Source organism: Mirounga leonina, unplaced genomic scaffold, assembly GCF_011800145.1.
Source record: "Mirounga leonina isolate KUSES-001 unplaced genomic scaffold, KU_Mleo_1.0 Mir_166, whole genome shotgun sequence".
Classification (NCBI taxonomy): domain Eukaryota; kingdom Metazoa; phylum Chordata; class Mammalia; order Carnivora; family Phocidae; genus Mirounga; species Mirounga leonina.
In genome coordinates, this window is record NW_023270418.1 from 33,359,489 (window position 1) to 33,374,942 (window position 15,454).

The 15,454-nt window shown below is 40.8% G+C and overlaps 1 protein-coding gene across 2 annotated transcripts in view; it reads right to left on the reverse strand.

The window, feature by feature from the left end:
- Nucleotides 1–13,718, reverse strand: part of KMT5B (lysine methyltransferase 5B) — a 36,918-nt gene extending 23,200 nt beyond the window's left edge. Inside the window, exons 1-4 of one of the 2 annotated variants that reach the window (XM_035013444.1) lie at nt 12,089–13,713; nt 6,086–6,233; nt 1,591–1,659; nt 46–147 (exon numbers count right to left, since the gene is read on the reverse strand). In XM_035013444.1, the coding sequence (XP_034869335.1) occupies nt 46–147; nt 1,591–1,659; nt 6,086–6,233; nt 12,089–12,380 (611 nt within the window). In that variant the 5' untranslated portion in view covers nt 12,381–13,713. Of the gene's footprint in view, nt 1–45; nt 148–1,590; nt 1,660–6,085; nt 6,234–12,088 lie in introns of both variants that reach the window. The other variant, XM_035013445.1, reaches the window with a different exon arrangement.
- Between the last annotated feature and the right edge of the window lie 1,736 nt (nt 13,719–15,454).

Here is a 15,454-nt window from a genome sequence, read left to right on the forward strand (position 1 = left end):
AGAACCCCTATTTCACTTAAGATGTAATTTACTGTCAGAACTTACTGTCTCAGTTGGCTGCTATAGGCGTGAAATGACAGTGAGGCAAAGGAAGAAATGGTTCTGGGTGCAGACAGGAAGGGGATGAGACAGTTGTTTTCGATAATCCTACAGAAGTACATCAAAATCACCTGGCTGACAGCTCAAGTCAAATCCCATTATAACAGATACTGCGGGGAGATAAAATTACTTAATAACATAAGATTGTTACAACTAATAGAGCCAGAGCAAAAAGGCACTGAAGACCCTGGAAAACAGTGAAGTGTTTTTCTACTATTGAGGAGAAAAATACCCTTTGTCCTCTCCTTAACCACAATCATTCTAAACCTACCATGCAAACTGTACAAAGCTATCCTCACACCACGGTTCTTAAAGCTAGAAGAATATTTAGGTTATATGAAACAATGCTCCTGTTCCATAAATGAGGAAAACAAGGCCTAATGTAAGGGCTGTTAACGGAGGGACTATTATTACCCGGCCTTGTGCCCAGTTCTACTCTCTCGTGTACGACTCTGAGGGTCCTCTGGTGCTTCATGATCAGAATAGGATTTGACTGAGCACAGCACAGCACAGAGCCCAGCCAGAGACTGCGAAAGGGGTGGACACAAATATACACTTTTGAATTTGGTATCCGGGAAGTGGCAATTAGCGTGGCAGGGGAGGCAAGAGACAGGAATTTGGCATTTCCAAATCAGTATGTCCCTCCTTCCCTCTCTTAATACAAACTTTACAACTTCAAATAAACCAAACATTGTTCTCTTCCCACACCTCTGATCAATGGCTGGTATAAGAAATACAAAAATATGTCACTTAAGTCATTTATTATTAAAAGGGGCAGAAAGAAACATGAATTCACACTCCCACACACCTGTTCCCCACTCTTTCCAGAGACTGACTTCCCAGGTTTTCTTGCTATTTGGTTTTTCTGTTTCCAAACCCAAGGGACCAGTGTGGCAATGAAGGGAAGTTGCGGATTTGTATTAGATGTACTACTGTGCCCTTCCATTAGCATGTACACCCAAGAGCTGACTGGAGGGAGCGGGAAAGAAGAGGGGGACAGAAAAAAGGGAGCAGGGGAAGGAGAGAGGAAAAGAGAGAAAATGCTCAAATATTTAAGATATAAAATAAGAAGACGGTGAGGCAACATTGTGAACACATTTCCCCCTCTGAAGAAAGTTCAGCTGCACACGGACAGTTGGTAGATGCTGAGGAATCATGCTAGAACCACAGCTCTTCATTCCTTCTGGACCTGAAAGGAGACAATCCCCAGACACATACCTGGCTGAGTCCTGCAATCAGTGCTCAGCTAATCCCAGGGAGTGACTCCTGATCTTTTGATGAATGCTTTCTCTTAAAATTACCCTGTTATGGAGTACAAGTGCTTTTTTAAATACAGCTATTACTATGATCAAACTATTTTAAAAGGTTTGCAAAATGTTCTAAAAATCGTGTTTATGCTGACACCTCCAATTACTTAACACAAAAGAACATCATAAAGATTGAAACAGGTTAGCTGGTATCTTATTATTGTTTGTAATGCACTCTACCTACCTCACAGGGTTGTTGTGAGGAAAACTGTCAGATTTTGAAAAATGCCTTGAGCTCCTCGAAGGAAAGGCGCTATATAAATGCAAAAACAAACAACAACAATAAAAACTATTTGTATAAGTTGTATTTATAACTTCGAAACAGACTCACAATATTAGTTGTCCCACAAGTCCTTAAAACGCTGTGACACTCAAGAGCTTTGTGAAGCTGTGGGCAGACTCAGCATATAAACAAAGGCCAAGATGCCGAAAATCTCTTTCCCACACGACATCCTTTCCCCCTTGATCGCATTAAGTTAGAAGGCCTAAAAATGTCTTTGTTTTCTAATCAAGCGCTTGATTTTAAAGTGACATTTAAAGTGATTTATAAATTTACACCCCATACTGGATATGAAAAATCAAATACATAAATAAGCAAAATTAAAATTAGATGGTTACAACAGGAGAAGGATGAGACAAGCCGAGTATAATTTGGATTAGAAAAAGAGAGAAAAGTTCCAAAAATCCTGTGAGGATTCTTCCCATTTTTTCATCGTGTTATTTCCTGCTCAGCGTCCCCCACTCCCCAGGAGACGGAAACCTCCAAGTCGTGCCGCCTACAACAAGGGGCATCATGGAAGGCGTCCACCCCTGCTTTACACTATCACCTGTCCACGTGCTTTCTAAAAAATTAGAGACATTAAAAAAAAAATCAGAGGCATAACTAGCAACTCTGTTCTCTGGTTAAAAGGAAGAATTTCATTTTCATAATGGACAGAAGTCAACTAAATCGAAATATTCCCCAATAAATTGAAATTACTACTTTTTTTATACCATTTCTAGATAGTCATGCTACAACTCTAACTTGTTTGTTTGTAAATGTAGGGATTTATCAAGATTAAAACATAAGCATTCATAACAGAGCTGGGGAAATTCTTAAGCTGTGAAGTATCTACTGTATCTGAACATGGTTTCTGACGGCACACCGTGAGAAGTAGAGGGAGGGGAAAAGGCATAAAACAGAGAAACTGAAAAAGGACAATCAAATTACAGATGTACAAACATGGGAACGAGGAGATCACTCTTACAAGTGACAGACAGCTTGGACAGTGAAGATCCAAGCTCCAGTCATGTCTTTCATACCCCAAAGAGAAGTCCATAAGCTTAATAATTTAAGAAACAGTCAAAATTATTCTAATGCAGCACCACTGATTTTCCTCATTTCCTATAAAATGCTATCTTTGAGAATGACGTAAGTCAACATTCTGATAAATTCTTGCTCAAAAGATGAAGAATTAGAAGACAGTTTTATTTTCAAGTTCACGAAGATTAAATGAACACGTACGCCTTTCACTAAGATTAACAAGCTTCATTAATAAAACTTCTGTGTATTCCCTAATGGTAGCTTACAAAAGCCTGTTAAAAGACCTTTGAGGGGCGCCTGGGTGGCTCAGTCAGTTAAGCGGCTGCCTTCGGCTCGGGTCATGATCCCAGGGTCCTGGGATTGAGCCCCGTGTCTGGCTCCCTGCTTGGTGGGGACCCTGCTTTTCCCTCTCCCTCTGCCTGCCACTCTGCTTACTTGTGCTCTCTCTCTCTCTGTGAAATAAATAAATAAAATCTTAAAAAAAAAAAAAAAAAAGACCTTTGAAATGGGAGCGCCTGGGTGGCTCAGTCAGTTAAGCGTCCGACTCAGGTCATGATCTCAGAGTCGTGGGACCGAGCCCCATGTCAGGTACCATGCTCACTGGGGAGTCTACTTGAGGATTCTCTCTCTTCTCCCCCTCTGCCCCCCCACCCTACATGCACGCACTCTCAAATAAATAAATCTTTTTTTTAAAAAAAAAGGCCTTTGAAATGACACCTCTAGTAAAGATGGACAGTGCTCGGGGACACAGCAGCATTGCCTGCTCAGCCACGCGGCCCAAGGTGCTCTAGAAAGGGCAGAGCACAACCATCTCCACCACCTATGGCTGCTCTAGGAACTCCAGGAGTAGAATTACATGTTGTACTGAAAAATACGAACAGATGTTTTCTTCTGAATGTTTAATGTGGTTTAACCAATTTAGGATCCTGCATTTTAATTTAGGGTTATCTGGATACAGTAGTGTCTTGAATTTTAATAATATTTGTGGAGTAACCCTGAAGTTTACATCTTAGGACTGCATGTTTTATTTTTTAAAAGATTTTATTTAGTTAGAGACAGAGCAAGAGCGTGTATGCGAGAGCATGGAAGGGAGGGGGGAGTGGGAGAGACTCTCAAGCAGATTCCGTGCTGAGTGCCGAGACCAAAGCGGGGCTCGATCCCACGACCCTGAGATCACAACCTGAGCTGAAACCAAGAGTCGGACACTCAACTGACTATGCCATGTGGGTGCCCCAGACTGCACATTTTTAAATGAAGCTAGGAAACTACTGATAAGGAACTTTTTATCCACTCATTATATCATAACAAAGCTCAGTAGGCCAGATGGCCTAGGACCTTGCTATTCTAAGTATAGTTGGCAGCTTGTTAGAAATGGAGCATCTCAGGCCCCAGCCCACAGCTACTGAATCAGAACCTACAACTGAACAAGACTCCCCAAGTGACTCACATGAAAACTAATTATGGGAAGCAGTTGTCAAGGAGGACTTTTATTTAAAAATATGACTTATTTCCTATTGCAGGAGCCACTAACAGGTAACTGCTCATCTTTTGGAACAAAGAATGGCTGGGGGAGAGGGGACCGAATACACAGGAATTCTTTCCTAAACCACTGAAAATTTTATTGTAATTCTGATGCAATGCTTCCTAAGATGGCTTACATGCTTCCATATCTCAGTATACAAGGCATAATGAACATGACCTTTCTTCTCTTGCTTGATGACTCCAGGTCATAATTATGGGCCTTTACAGTAATACCCTGAGTATCTCTAAGACTATTATGTGAAAGTGAGTCACATTTCTTAAATATTATCAGGACCTCCTAGGAGAACAGGTGCTAGCCTCACTGGGGAAAGAAGGGAAATGGACTTAATGCAGACCAGATTTTAATTGGATACTAGGGCATCCAGTCCTGCTGACTTTCCAGACAACAGTCATCCACCTGCCTACTTACAAAATTTAGGTATCTATCCTTCTGATGGCAGGGAGCTATTTAAATAAGTTCTCAAGTCCACATCAACTTGTCACTTCATTTTATAGCAAGAAAAGGTCTATGATGACAGAAAATCACATGAAAATACCAAAGGCTCAGGGTGCCTGGGTGGCTCAGTTGGTTAGACAGCTGCCTTAGGCTCAAGTCATGATCCCGGGGTCCTGGGGTTGAGCCCCACATCAGGCTCCCTGCTCAGCAGGGAGTCTGCCTCTCCCTCTCCCCCCTGCTCATTCCCTCTCTCTCTCATTCAAATAAATAAAATCTTAAAAAAAAAAAAAGAAGAAAGAAAATACAAAAGGCTAATTTTTATCTGAATTACTTCTTTCTGGATTTAGAATATAATTGATACAAATGAATCACACTGTCTCTTGTTTTAAATTCTAGCAAGGGACCGAATTAAAAGGGGAAAAAATGGCACAAGATTTCCTCTAGTCACCTTTACTCACCAATTCTTCCCTCCCCCCACTATTGGTGACTGACTAGTCACCTGGTGATCAAGTCCCTCTAGGGCTGTCACTGGCCCTGGAGCTACAAACACCAGTGCAAGTGTGAGGGAGGTAGGAGGGATCAGGGCCCTAGAACTGGCTCGACATTCTCAGTCCCTGCTGTTACGCTCTTCCACCAGCCTTGAAAACCCTTTGCCACTCAAGTTAAGAGGTAAAGAAAAGTTGTGAAGTTCTGACTTAGTGTCCGGTGGCAATTATGAAATTATCTAATGGCCTTTTTTGGGGGAAAGATGATGTTTAAGAGAATGTAACAGATTTCAGAAGCAATGTAATACTATTTTATACAGGTGCCTTCTTAGCCCAATGGGCAGCGCTCAGTCTCATATTTTATACAGATGGCATGTGATACTCAATAAAGCACTTACGCATCTCTTATCTGTGTACTGAACAGAAGCACATCTTTAAAAATACTCACTCTTCCCATGATTAGCTGAATCTCAAAGGTTAAACATGATGGCCAAATTCTCTATATACAGTTGCAATTATTTAAAAGAAGAAAAGTCTACAATAAAATCATGAAAACAACCCTGATGTAACCTACTTTGAGCAGAAAAAAAATCATATACATTTTCAAGGTTTCACAAGATTTTTCTTTCAGCTAAGATAATTATCAGTAACATTTAAAATAAAATATGAGATGCTCCTCCAGCTTTATATTTTAATAGAAACAGCCTAAGATAAAATAAGAGCACAGAATTAAAACTGACAAGACCCTTGGAAGCTTTTGTTGCTTTTCTTGGCTCACATATAGAAAATCTTCTACAGCAAAGATCTTTCCTTTAATGTCATTTTAAATTCTGACTAAAAGTAAAATTAGCATCTCTTTTCTTAAATTCAACATCATCATCTGCTCCACTTCAGGATAAAGACTTACAATTACCTAGTATTCATTTTGTGTGTTTGAAAACCTAAATAGGGATCAAGAACCAAACTGGTCGCCAGATCATCATTCTCACAGAGTTCCTTGGCAGACATTCCAGAAGATGGTACATATCGACTCTGTCCTTCAAATCCCGAATTACCATTACCTACGAAAAGAAGAAGAAAGAAAAGTAACTCAAATAGAAAACTACTTATATTCTAGTAATTCAGAATTGAAATTACTTGTTTCAATCTGTTTAATTAAGAGCTGAGTACCTTTTGCATAAACAGAAAGCCAAATACAGTAAGTAATGGAGAGTATTTTGGTTAGTAGATGATATCAGGTTTCCCAAGAACAGGGTCTGACTAGGTGAGAGATCTTGGGCTCAAATGCCTTACTAGACCCTTGGAGGAAGATGAGAAACGGGATGAGTGGATGCTCATTACCATAGCATGAGTGGATGCTCATTACCATAGCAAGACAGCATCAGGAGGCGTTACAGATAGGGGGAGGGGGGAGGAAACAAGTAGAGCACAAGAAACGCTCTGCAGTTAAGTGCCAGAAGGGTGGACCTCAAGGATCAAAAGGAGCCCTGAGGAGATCACTTCACCTGCCTGCTTTGGGGCAGGTGGATGGGAACCATCCCCACCCGGCAGGCAAAGGGTTCAGAAACTCAACTAGAAGAGTTAGGTGGCAGAAGCGGGGAAAGTAGAGAGAATGACAGGCCGATTTCCAGCCTGTATGAAACAAATTCTGAACGAATGGATAAGAACAGGGGAGTGCCGGAGATACCTAACTGAAGTAATTTGGTTTGGTGGGGAAGAAACACAGCGCAGAGAGAGGACAGGAAGGCCACACTCGTCCGGGTGAAGTTTCATCGGTGCTCAGCCATGTAGGTCAGCGATAGTCTTTTAATTATGCAAACAGTATAATCTTAAACCTCTCACAATTAAGGTGTGGAGGAATGAAAGACACAGTGAGAGGTAACCTTCTTTTCTACATTCTTTCAAAAAACAAATGAACACTAAACATCTAAGTCCCTATCAGAAGGTAAGTATATGTTTTGCAATCAAACCATTTGCACGTAGGTATGTAAAAGCTAACCAGGTTGGTATATTTTCTATTTTCTTTATTGAAATGTAATTCACAAACCATAGAATTCACCCATTTAAAGCGTACAGTTTAATGGTTTTTAACGTATTCACAGAACTGTGTAGCCATCACCACAATCAATTCTGGAACATTTTCATTACCCCCAAAACAAACCCCATACCCATGAGCAGTCACTATCGATTTTCCCTTTCCCCAGCCGTTAGCAACCACTAATCTACTCTCTATTTCTATGGATTTGCCTGATCTGGAAATTTTGTATCAATGGAGTCGACAATATGTGATCTTTTGTGATTGGTTTCTTTCAATTAGCATAATGTTTTCAGAGTTCATCCATGTGGTACCATACAGCAGTACTTTATTCCTTATTATGGCCAAATAATATTCCATTGTATGGATAGATCACATTTTGTTAGTTCATTCATCAGTTGATGGGACACTGGGCTGTTTCCACTTTGGGGCTATTATGAACAATGTTTCTATGAACATTCATGTAAAAGTTTCTGTGTATACCTATGTCTTCCATTCTCTTAAGCCCATATCTAGGAGTGGAAGTGCTAGGTCATATGGTAACTCTATGTTTAACCTTCTGAGAAACTGCCAGGCTGTTTTCCAAAGTGGCTGCACCATTTTACATTCCCACCAGCAGTGTATGATTGTTTCTAAATTCTCCACATCATCACCAACATCTGCTACTATCTGTCCCTTTAATTTGACACATTCTGGCGGCTGTGAAGTGGTAGCTTGTGGTTTTGATTTGCATTTCCCAGATGACTAATGATTTCAAGCATCTTTTCACGTACTGGCCATTTGTGTATCTTGGAGAAATGTCTATTCAGATTCCTTTGCTCATTTTGAATTGGAGTTTGTCTTTTACTGCTGACTTGTAAGAGTTCTTTGTATATTCTAAATACCAGTCCTTTACCAGATACATGATTTGAAAATGGTTTTTCTTTCCCTTCTGGGAGTTTTTTTTCATGGTCTTGATGTTTCCCTTAAAGCACAAAAGTCTGTACCTTTAATGAATTTCAATTTATCTTTTATTTTTCCTTTTGTTCCTTGTGCTTTTAGTGTCCTAAGAAACCACTGCCTAGTCCAAAATCATGAAAATGTATGCTTATGTTCCCTAGGAATTTTATACTTAAGGTTTTGATCCATTTGAGTTAATTTCTCACACATACTACGAGGTCGGGTCCAACTTCATCCTTTTGCATGTGGATATCCAGTTTTCCAGCATCATTTATTGAAAGACCATTCTTTCCCCAATTAATTTTCTTGGAATGCTTGTCGAAAATCAACTGATTGCAAACATGAGGGTTCATTTCCAGACTCTCGAATCTATTCCATCGATATATGTCTAGCCACATGCCAAAATAACACTGTGGTTTTGTATTAAGTTTTGAAAATGAGGAGTGCATGTGTGCCATCTTTGTTCTTTTTCAAGACTGTTTTGGCTACTCTGGGTCCCCTGAATTTCCATAAGAATTTTAGGACTGGCTTGCCAATTTCTCTGCAAAGGAGCCAATTGAGATTTTGATAGGGACTGTGTTCAATCTGTAGATCATTTGGGGAGTACTGCCATCGTAATATTAAGTCTTCTAATCAATGAACATGGGATGTCTTTCCATTTATTTAGGTCTTTTTAAATTTCTTTCAACAATGACTTGTAGTTTCCAGAGTGTAAGTTTTATACTTTTATTCTTTGCATATTGATCTATCCTGCTGAACTCATTTATCAGTTCCAAGAGCTTTTAAGTGGATTCCTTTTTATATACACAACCATGTCATCTGCAAACAGATTATTTTACTTCTATTTTACTTCTTCCTTTCCAATCTGGATGCCTTTTAGTTAGTTTTCTTGCCTAACTGCTGTGGTTAGAACCTCTAGCACAAGGCTGAATAGAAGTGGTAAGAACAGATATTATTGTCTTGTTCCCGATCTCAAGGGAAAAGCATTTAATCTTTCACCATTAAATAGGACATCAGCTGTGGGTTTTTGTAGACGTCCTTTATCAGGTTGAAGAATTTCCTTCTATTCCTGGTTTGTCGAGTGTTTTTACCCTGTAAGGGTCTTGTTGAATTCTGTCAAATGCTTTTTCTGCATCTACTGGAATGATCCTAGGGTTTTTGTCCTTCATGTTATTGATGTGGTAGTATTACATTAATTTTCAGATATTAAGACAACTTTGCATTCCTGGGATAAATCCCACTTGCTTATGTTATAGAACCCTTCCCACTTCTTGCTGGATTTGCTTAGTATTTTAGTGAAGATTTTGTGTCCATATTTCTTAGAGATATTGGTCTGTAGTTCTTTGGATATTTTTTGCTTGTGATATCTTTGGTTTTGGTGGCATAATAATAGTGGTCTCATTGAATGAGGAAGTGCTCCCTTACCTTCTATTTTTTGGAACAGTGTGTGAAGAATTGGTGTTAATTCTTCTTTAAATATCTGCCAGTATTCACCAACAAAGCCATCCAGGCCTGAGATTTTCTTAGCAGTGTTTTTAAAAAATTACTGATTCAACCTCTTTACTCGTTACAGGTTTATTCAGATGTTGTATTTCTTCTTGAATCAGTTTTGGTAGTTTGTTCTTTCTACGAATTTGTTCATTTAATCTAAGTTATCTAATGTGTTGGTATCCAGGTGTTCACAATATTGAGTTGTAACCTTTTTTTTTTTTACTTCTGTGAGGCAGTAGTAATGTCCCCTCTTTCATTCTTGAGGCTTCTCTTTTTCTTGGTTAGTCTTGGGTAAAGGTTTGCCAATTTTGTTGATTTTTTTTTTTTTTCAAAGAATCAACTTTTAGCTTTGCTGATTTTCTGTTGTCCTTCTACTTCTCTATTTGTAAATTTCCACTCTATTATTTCCTTCTGCTTGCTTTGGGTTTAGTTTTCTCTGCTTTTTCTGGTGTTTTAAGGTAAGAAGTTAGGTTACTGATGAAGAGTGATCTTTCTTCTTTTTTAATACAGTTGTTCACAACTATAAATTTTCCTCTAAGCACTGCTTTAGCTGCATCCTGTAAGTTTTAGTATGTTGTATCCTCATTTTCAATCATCTTGAAGTACTTTCTCATTTCTCTTTGGACTTCCTCAACTCATTGGTTATTTAGGAGTGTGTTGTTTAATTTACACATATTTGTGATTTTCTCAAATTTCTGTTATTCACTTCTAATTTTACTCCATTGTAACCAGAGAACATATACACTGTATGATTCCAATCCTTTAACATTTATTGAGGCTTGTTGCACGGCCTAGCCTATGGTCTACCCTGAAGAATGTTCCATGTGCACCTAAGAAGAATATGCGTTCTGTTGTCATTGGGTGGTCCTTTATACAGATGTCCATCAGGAAGAACTAGTTTAGGGTACTCTTTAAGTCTTTCTTCCCCATTGATCTTTTGCATAGTTGTTCAATTCATTATGAAAGTGGGAAACTGAAGTCTCCAAATTACTGTTGAGTTGTCTATTTCTCCCTTCAGTTTTGTCCATTTCTGTATCACGTACTTTGAGGCTCTGCTGTTAGGTGAAGTCACTGTAGTTACTGAGGATGGAGCACAACTTTGTTTTGCTTCATTGTCGGCTCTCACTTTGTACCATTCTTGTCTAGTGACATTCAATGTGACGCTGTCCATCTTCACACTCGCTGGATTTTCCCAGCCTGTCCTCAGAATCGGTCTACTCTTGGCAAACTGTAGCACATGTAACGATCATTTTCTACATTATTATGTACCTCCAACAATTAAACTAATTAAGACCTTTTGCTCTATCATGCACAAAAGGAGGCCAACAGCCATTTGAAAAAACAAACAAACAAACAAAAACAACCAAAAAAAAGTTGCCTAATTTACTGACCAGAGCCAATACCACCTGCTACGGTCACTAATTTCTCATTTCCTTCAGGTTCCCATCACATGCTCCGGGGTGAGCAGGTGTCCGTGAGGAGGAGAATCTATTCAGTCTTGGGCTCTCTCTCTAACTCCTATCCCAAGCAGGGCTTTCTGCCTAGTTTTTTACAGAAACAGTGACCTGTGCTGATATGGAAATGTTAAGCGCCCTGGGCCCAATAAACTGCATGAACCTCTAAACAGTAGGAAGATAATCAGTTGGAACTGGTGCAATCTATGTGAAACTGCTGCAAGTCCCAGGAAAATCCAACTCTACTCAGGGCAGGGAAACTGCAACATAAACTAAAACTATTCTGTAGGGGGGCTAAATTAACCTCAGGAGAAGCAAAAACTTAGAAAGCTATCCTCCTCAACATGGCCGTACGCGGTTGGATATCTTCATGTAGCTGCCTACTTAGGTTCACACTTACCCTGGGGCACTTTCCTGCTCTCAAAAAAACTACTTCCTGAACTCTTAACAGTAGCCTCCTTCTCACCAAGAGGTAGCAAGGTAAAAAAGTAACTCATTATCACCAGTGCTCCAGTGTCAGGATACACGACTGTTCACCCCGTAAAAATAGGGCAACAATTTGGGAAGCTGCCCTAAATTCCACTTCTCCTGTAGAGATGACTTGATTATTCATGTTGCTAAGTTTTCAAAGAAAGACATACTTACACTCACATCAGATGTAAAAAATATGATTTGAACTTATAGGAAATCCAGTGGCAGCACTTTAATATTTTTTTATAGAACAGATTAAGCACTCAGGTATACATTCTACAAAATATAACTTAGGTCATGGATATAAGGGCATAATTATAGTTATCGTATTAAGCATTAAACTAGAGGTATGCACATCAGATGAGAATAAGAACTGTTATAACTTTGAAAGGGTAAAAAAAACCCCAGTTAACTGTGAGAACATGAACAAGTGTTCTGAAAACAACAGAGACAGAATATATGTTACAAGCCGCAAGGAATTACCGGCCAGATCACAATGAAAAGGACAGTTGCGCTGTGTACATACATCTGCTTGACCTCCTCTCAACTGCGTGTTTGCCAGCCTTCGTGGCCTCCTTCCCCGCGTGCTGCAATTTTGATGGACTCTGCTGATGGTCATTAGACAACTTGCCTCCACTCCGCCTGCCATTCACCACCATGTTCTTGGATTCTCCCAACCACTTCATGCCCACAGACCGCCTGACCCAGGTGCATTGAGTCGCTCTCTTCAGATAGCTCAGAGAATAATCCCAACGTTCTCTCCTGACAGAAACAAAATATAGAAAACAAAACCGGGAGGTAAATACATAAAAGACCATACTACCCGGGCCCTTGAGAAAGATATAAAGTATTAACTCTTTGGTGCTGGGAGCCGTGGAGGAGCAGCAGGGCCACAAGGAGGGAAGAATGGGAGCAGCCAAGGCCCAGCCGCCGCCGTGGGCACCCCACCAAGCACACCAAGTCCGTGCAGAGCAGATCCAAGGTGTGCCACAGCGCTGCTCAAGGTCTCCAAGGACAAGCGCACCCTCAAGCTCATTGAGGAAAAGGTGGGGCCACACATCTGTGCCACGAGGAAAAGACAGGAGCTGAGCGACTCCCTGGCAGCCATGAGGAAGGTGGCAGCCAAGGACCGAACCCCACCCCTCTGTATGTCATAAAGCCTTTTTTTTGGTGGGGGGGAGGTGATTTAGTAACTAACATTTCCACTCTTTAAAGACCACTTGGTGCCCCAAGCCATCCGGTGTCATGCTGAGGTCTCCGGCACCCCCAGACTCTGAGGGGAGCTCACTCTGCCGTGCACATTGCTTGTGCTGTGCACAGAGACTGGTAAATAGTAAACGCTCCATAAGTACTGACCTTTCAGTTACCAGTAAGATTCACTCTGCACCTTGTTACGTCGGCATTTAGGTACACCTCAACAATCTGCTCAAATGACATGTTTTGGTAACAGCACTTTAACTGTGAGTAAACTACCAGGAAGTTCTCTCTTCCGTTATGAGGAGAGCTTAAGAAAAAGTATCTAAGTTAAGCTTTGTCCACAACAGCTTTGTTTTTTGTTGTTAATTTAAAGTCAACGGTCAAGGTTCTTCAGAGACTGATACTCAAATATCAAAGTATGGCCCATCATGAAATGTCTGCCTTTACAACAGCAACGAAAACTGAGAAATTACATTTACTAATACAGAGCTATCCTTCACCGTCTGAATTTTAATTCGCTGAATTTGGGAACTGAATGATTTGGATACTGAGGGATGCTTGTAATTTATAAGGACCTTTGCAAGTAAGGGTATAACAGGTTACATTTTGCTGGTAATGGAACGAGAATAGGGATGTCCATGGCATCACCTCATTATGGAATTATGCTTTATTATAAATCAGACTAAAAGAGTTTCAGGATAAAAGTGCAAACACACAGAACTTCAGAGCTAAAGGGGCTTTAAGACCCTAGTACAGCTCCTTCGATTTGCAGATGGAACCACCACCACAGAGGCTGAGAGGTCCCATGGCCCAGGCCACACCATCGGGCTGCGGCAGAATGAGGAGAACCCAGCACTGCTGCCTGAGGCTCTCTCACTACCCCATACAAAGGCCAATTTCCCTTATTTTTTAAAAAACAGGGGCGCCTGGCTGGCTCAGTTGGTTAAGCGACTGCCTTCGGCTCAGGTCATGATCCTGGAGTCCCTGGATCGAGTCCCGCATCGGGCTCCCCACTCGGCAGGGAGTCTGCTTCTCCCTCTGACCTTCCTCCTTCTCATGCTCTCTGTCTCTCATTCTGTCTGTCTCAAATAAATAAATAAAATCTTTAAAAAAAAACAAAAACAAAAAAAACAAAACACAAATGATACATTACTTTGGAGTACTTCTAGAAATGTACACCTGGTCATAACTCTAATGATACCCAACAAAAATACAAAACATTAATTTTTTAAAAATCCTTATTTATTTTAGAGATGCGTGCACATGTGCAAGTCGGGGGAAGGACAAAGGGAGAGAGAGGTTCCAAAGCAGACTCCCTGCTGAGCGCAGAGCCCAACGCGGGGCTCATTCCCACGATCCTGAGATCATGACCTGAGCCAAAACCAAGAGTAGACGCTTAACCGGCTAAGCCACCCAGGCGCCCCGCAACTACTTTCTGTATTGTTTTAAACTGTAAAATACTAAAGATATAACCTGATCTCTTCAAGTCCTCTTCTTTCTCAAGGTGCCTCTGCTGTTAAAGGCAGTGAGTGAAGCCCCCGCCCGCGCAAAGACATGGCAGGAATCACGGCCACTATGGACAGCAACCCCCCTACCACCTGCCCTTCTGCCTTCTGCTTCACGCCCTAGTTCTGCACCTTCAGAGGAAAAGAACAAGAAGGAGAAGGTAAAGTGCTTTTGGTCCTTTAGGAAGTCCATCTCAAGAATGCCCTCCTAGAACACACAGTTTATGGAGCATGACTGAAGAATGTGTTTTCAGGACTCAGGAGTCCTAATACCCTTCAACGGTGAGACATAAAATAGAACCACATGGAACAGAAAAGAGCAATTAAGAGAGAATTAAGAGAGAAAAGAAATAGCAAGTTATCTCTCCACAGAGAATCCTGAATCCCAACCCCGATTCTCACTCAGAGATAAAAAGCAGAAAACCCAGGATGAAGCCCAGCAACTTGTCCTTAGTAAAGCCCCCCACATGGTTCTGAAGTAAACTCCAGTGTGAGGACTATTGTTCTCAGTTACTTACTCATTCACTTGATCATTTGTTGGGGCAAAGAACAGATGCCAAAATTTTAATCTGAGGATATTATACCTATTGACCCAGTTTTTTCCCTGAGAATTAGGAAAGTTCACCAATAAATCATGTGAGTAGCACACTTCAGCTCAGTTCATGGAACAGAGACTGAGATCCACTCTAACTTATACATAATTTCAACTAAATTGAAGATTAATGATCGATCCAAACTGGAGCAAACTCATAACCTTTAGTCTCATTTATACTGCAGTCAACTGATACTATTTTGTTTGAACTTAAGTACTAAGGTATCACTCTGTCAATAAGAGAAAGTGAAAGCTGAATTTCACTAGTATGAATACACTGCACATGTCTGGATATATTCTAACGGAGGCTCCAATACTCTCCACTTGTCCAGATAACAACGGTTGTCATCGAGACAAAAAACTTTACTTATGTTCACAAATGAATTATTTTGTAAAACCAGTTCTAGTGAAACCATCAGAAATTTGGGAGCTACTTATGAATTTCTAGCTCAAGGGGCGCCTGGGTGGCTCAGGCAGTTAACGGTCTGCCTTCGGCTCGGGTCATGATCCTGGGGTCTTGGGATGGAGCCCCGCGTCGGGCTCCCTGCTCAGCGGGGAGCCTGCTTCTCCCTCTCTCTCTGCCCCTCCTCCTGCTCGT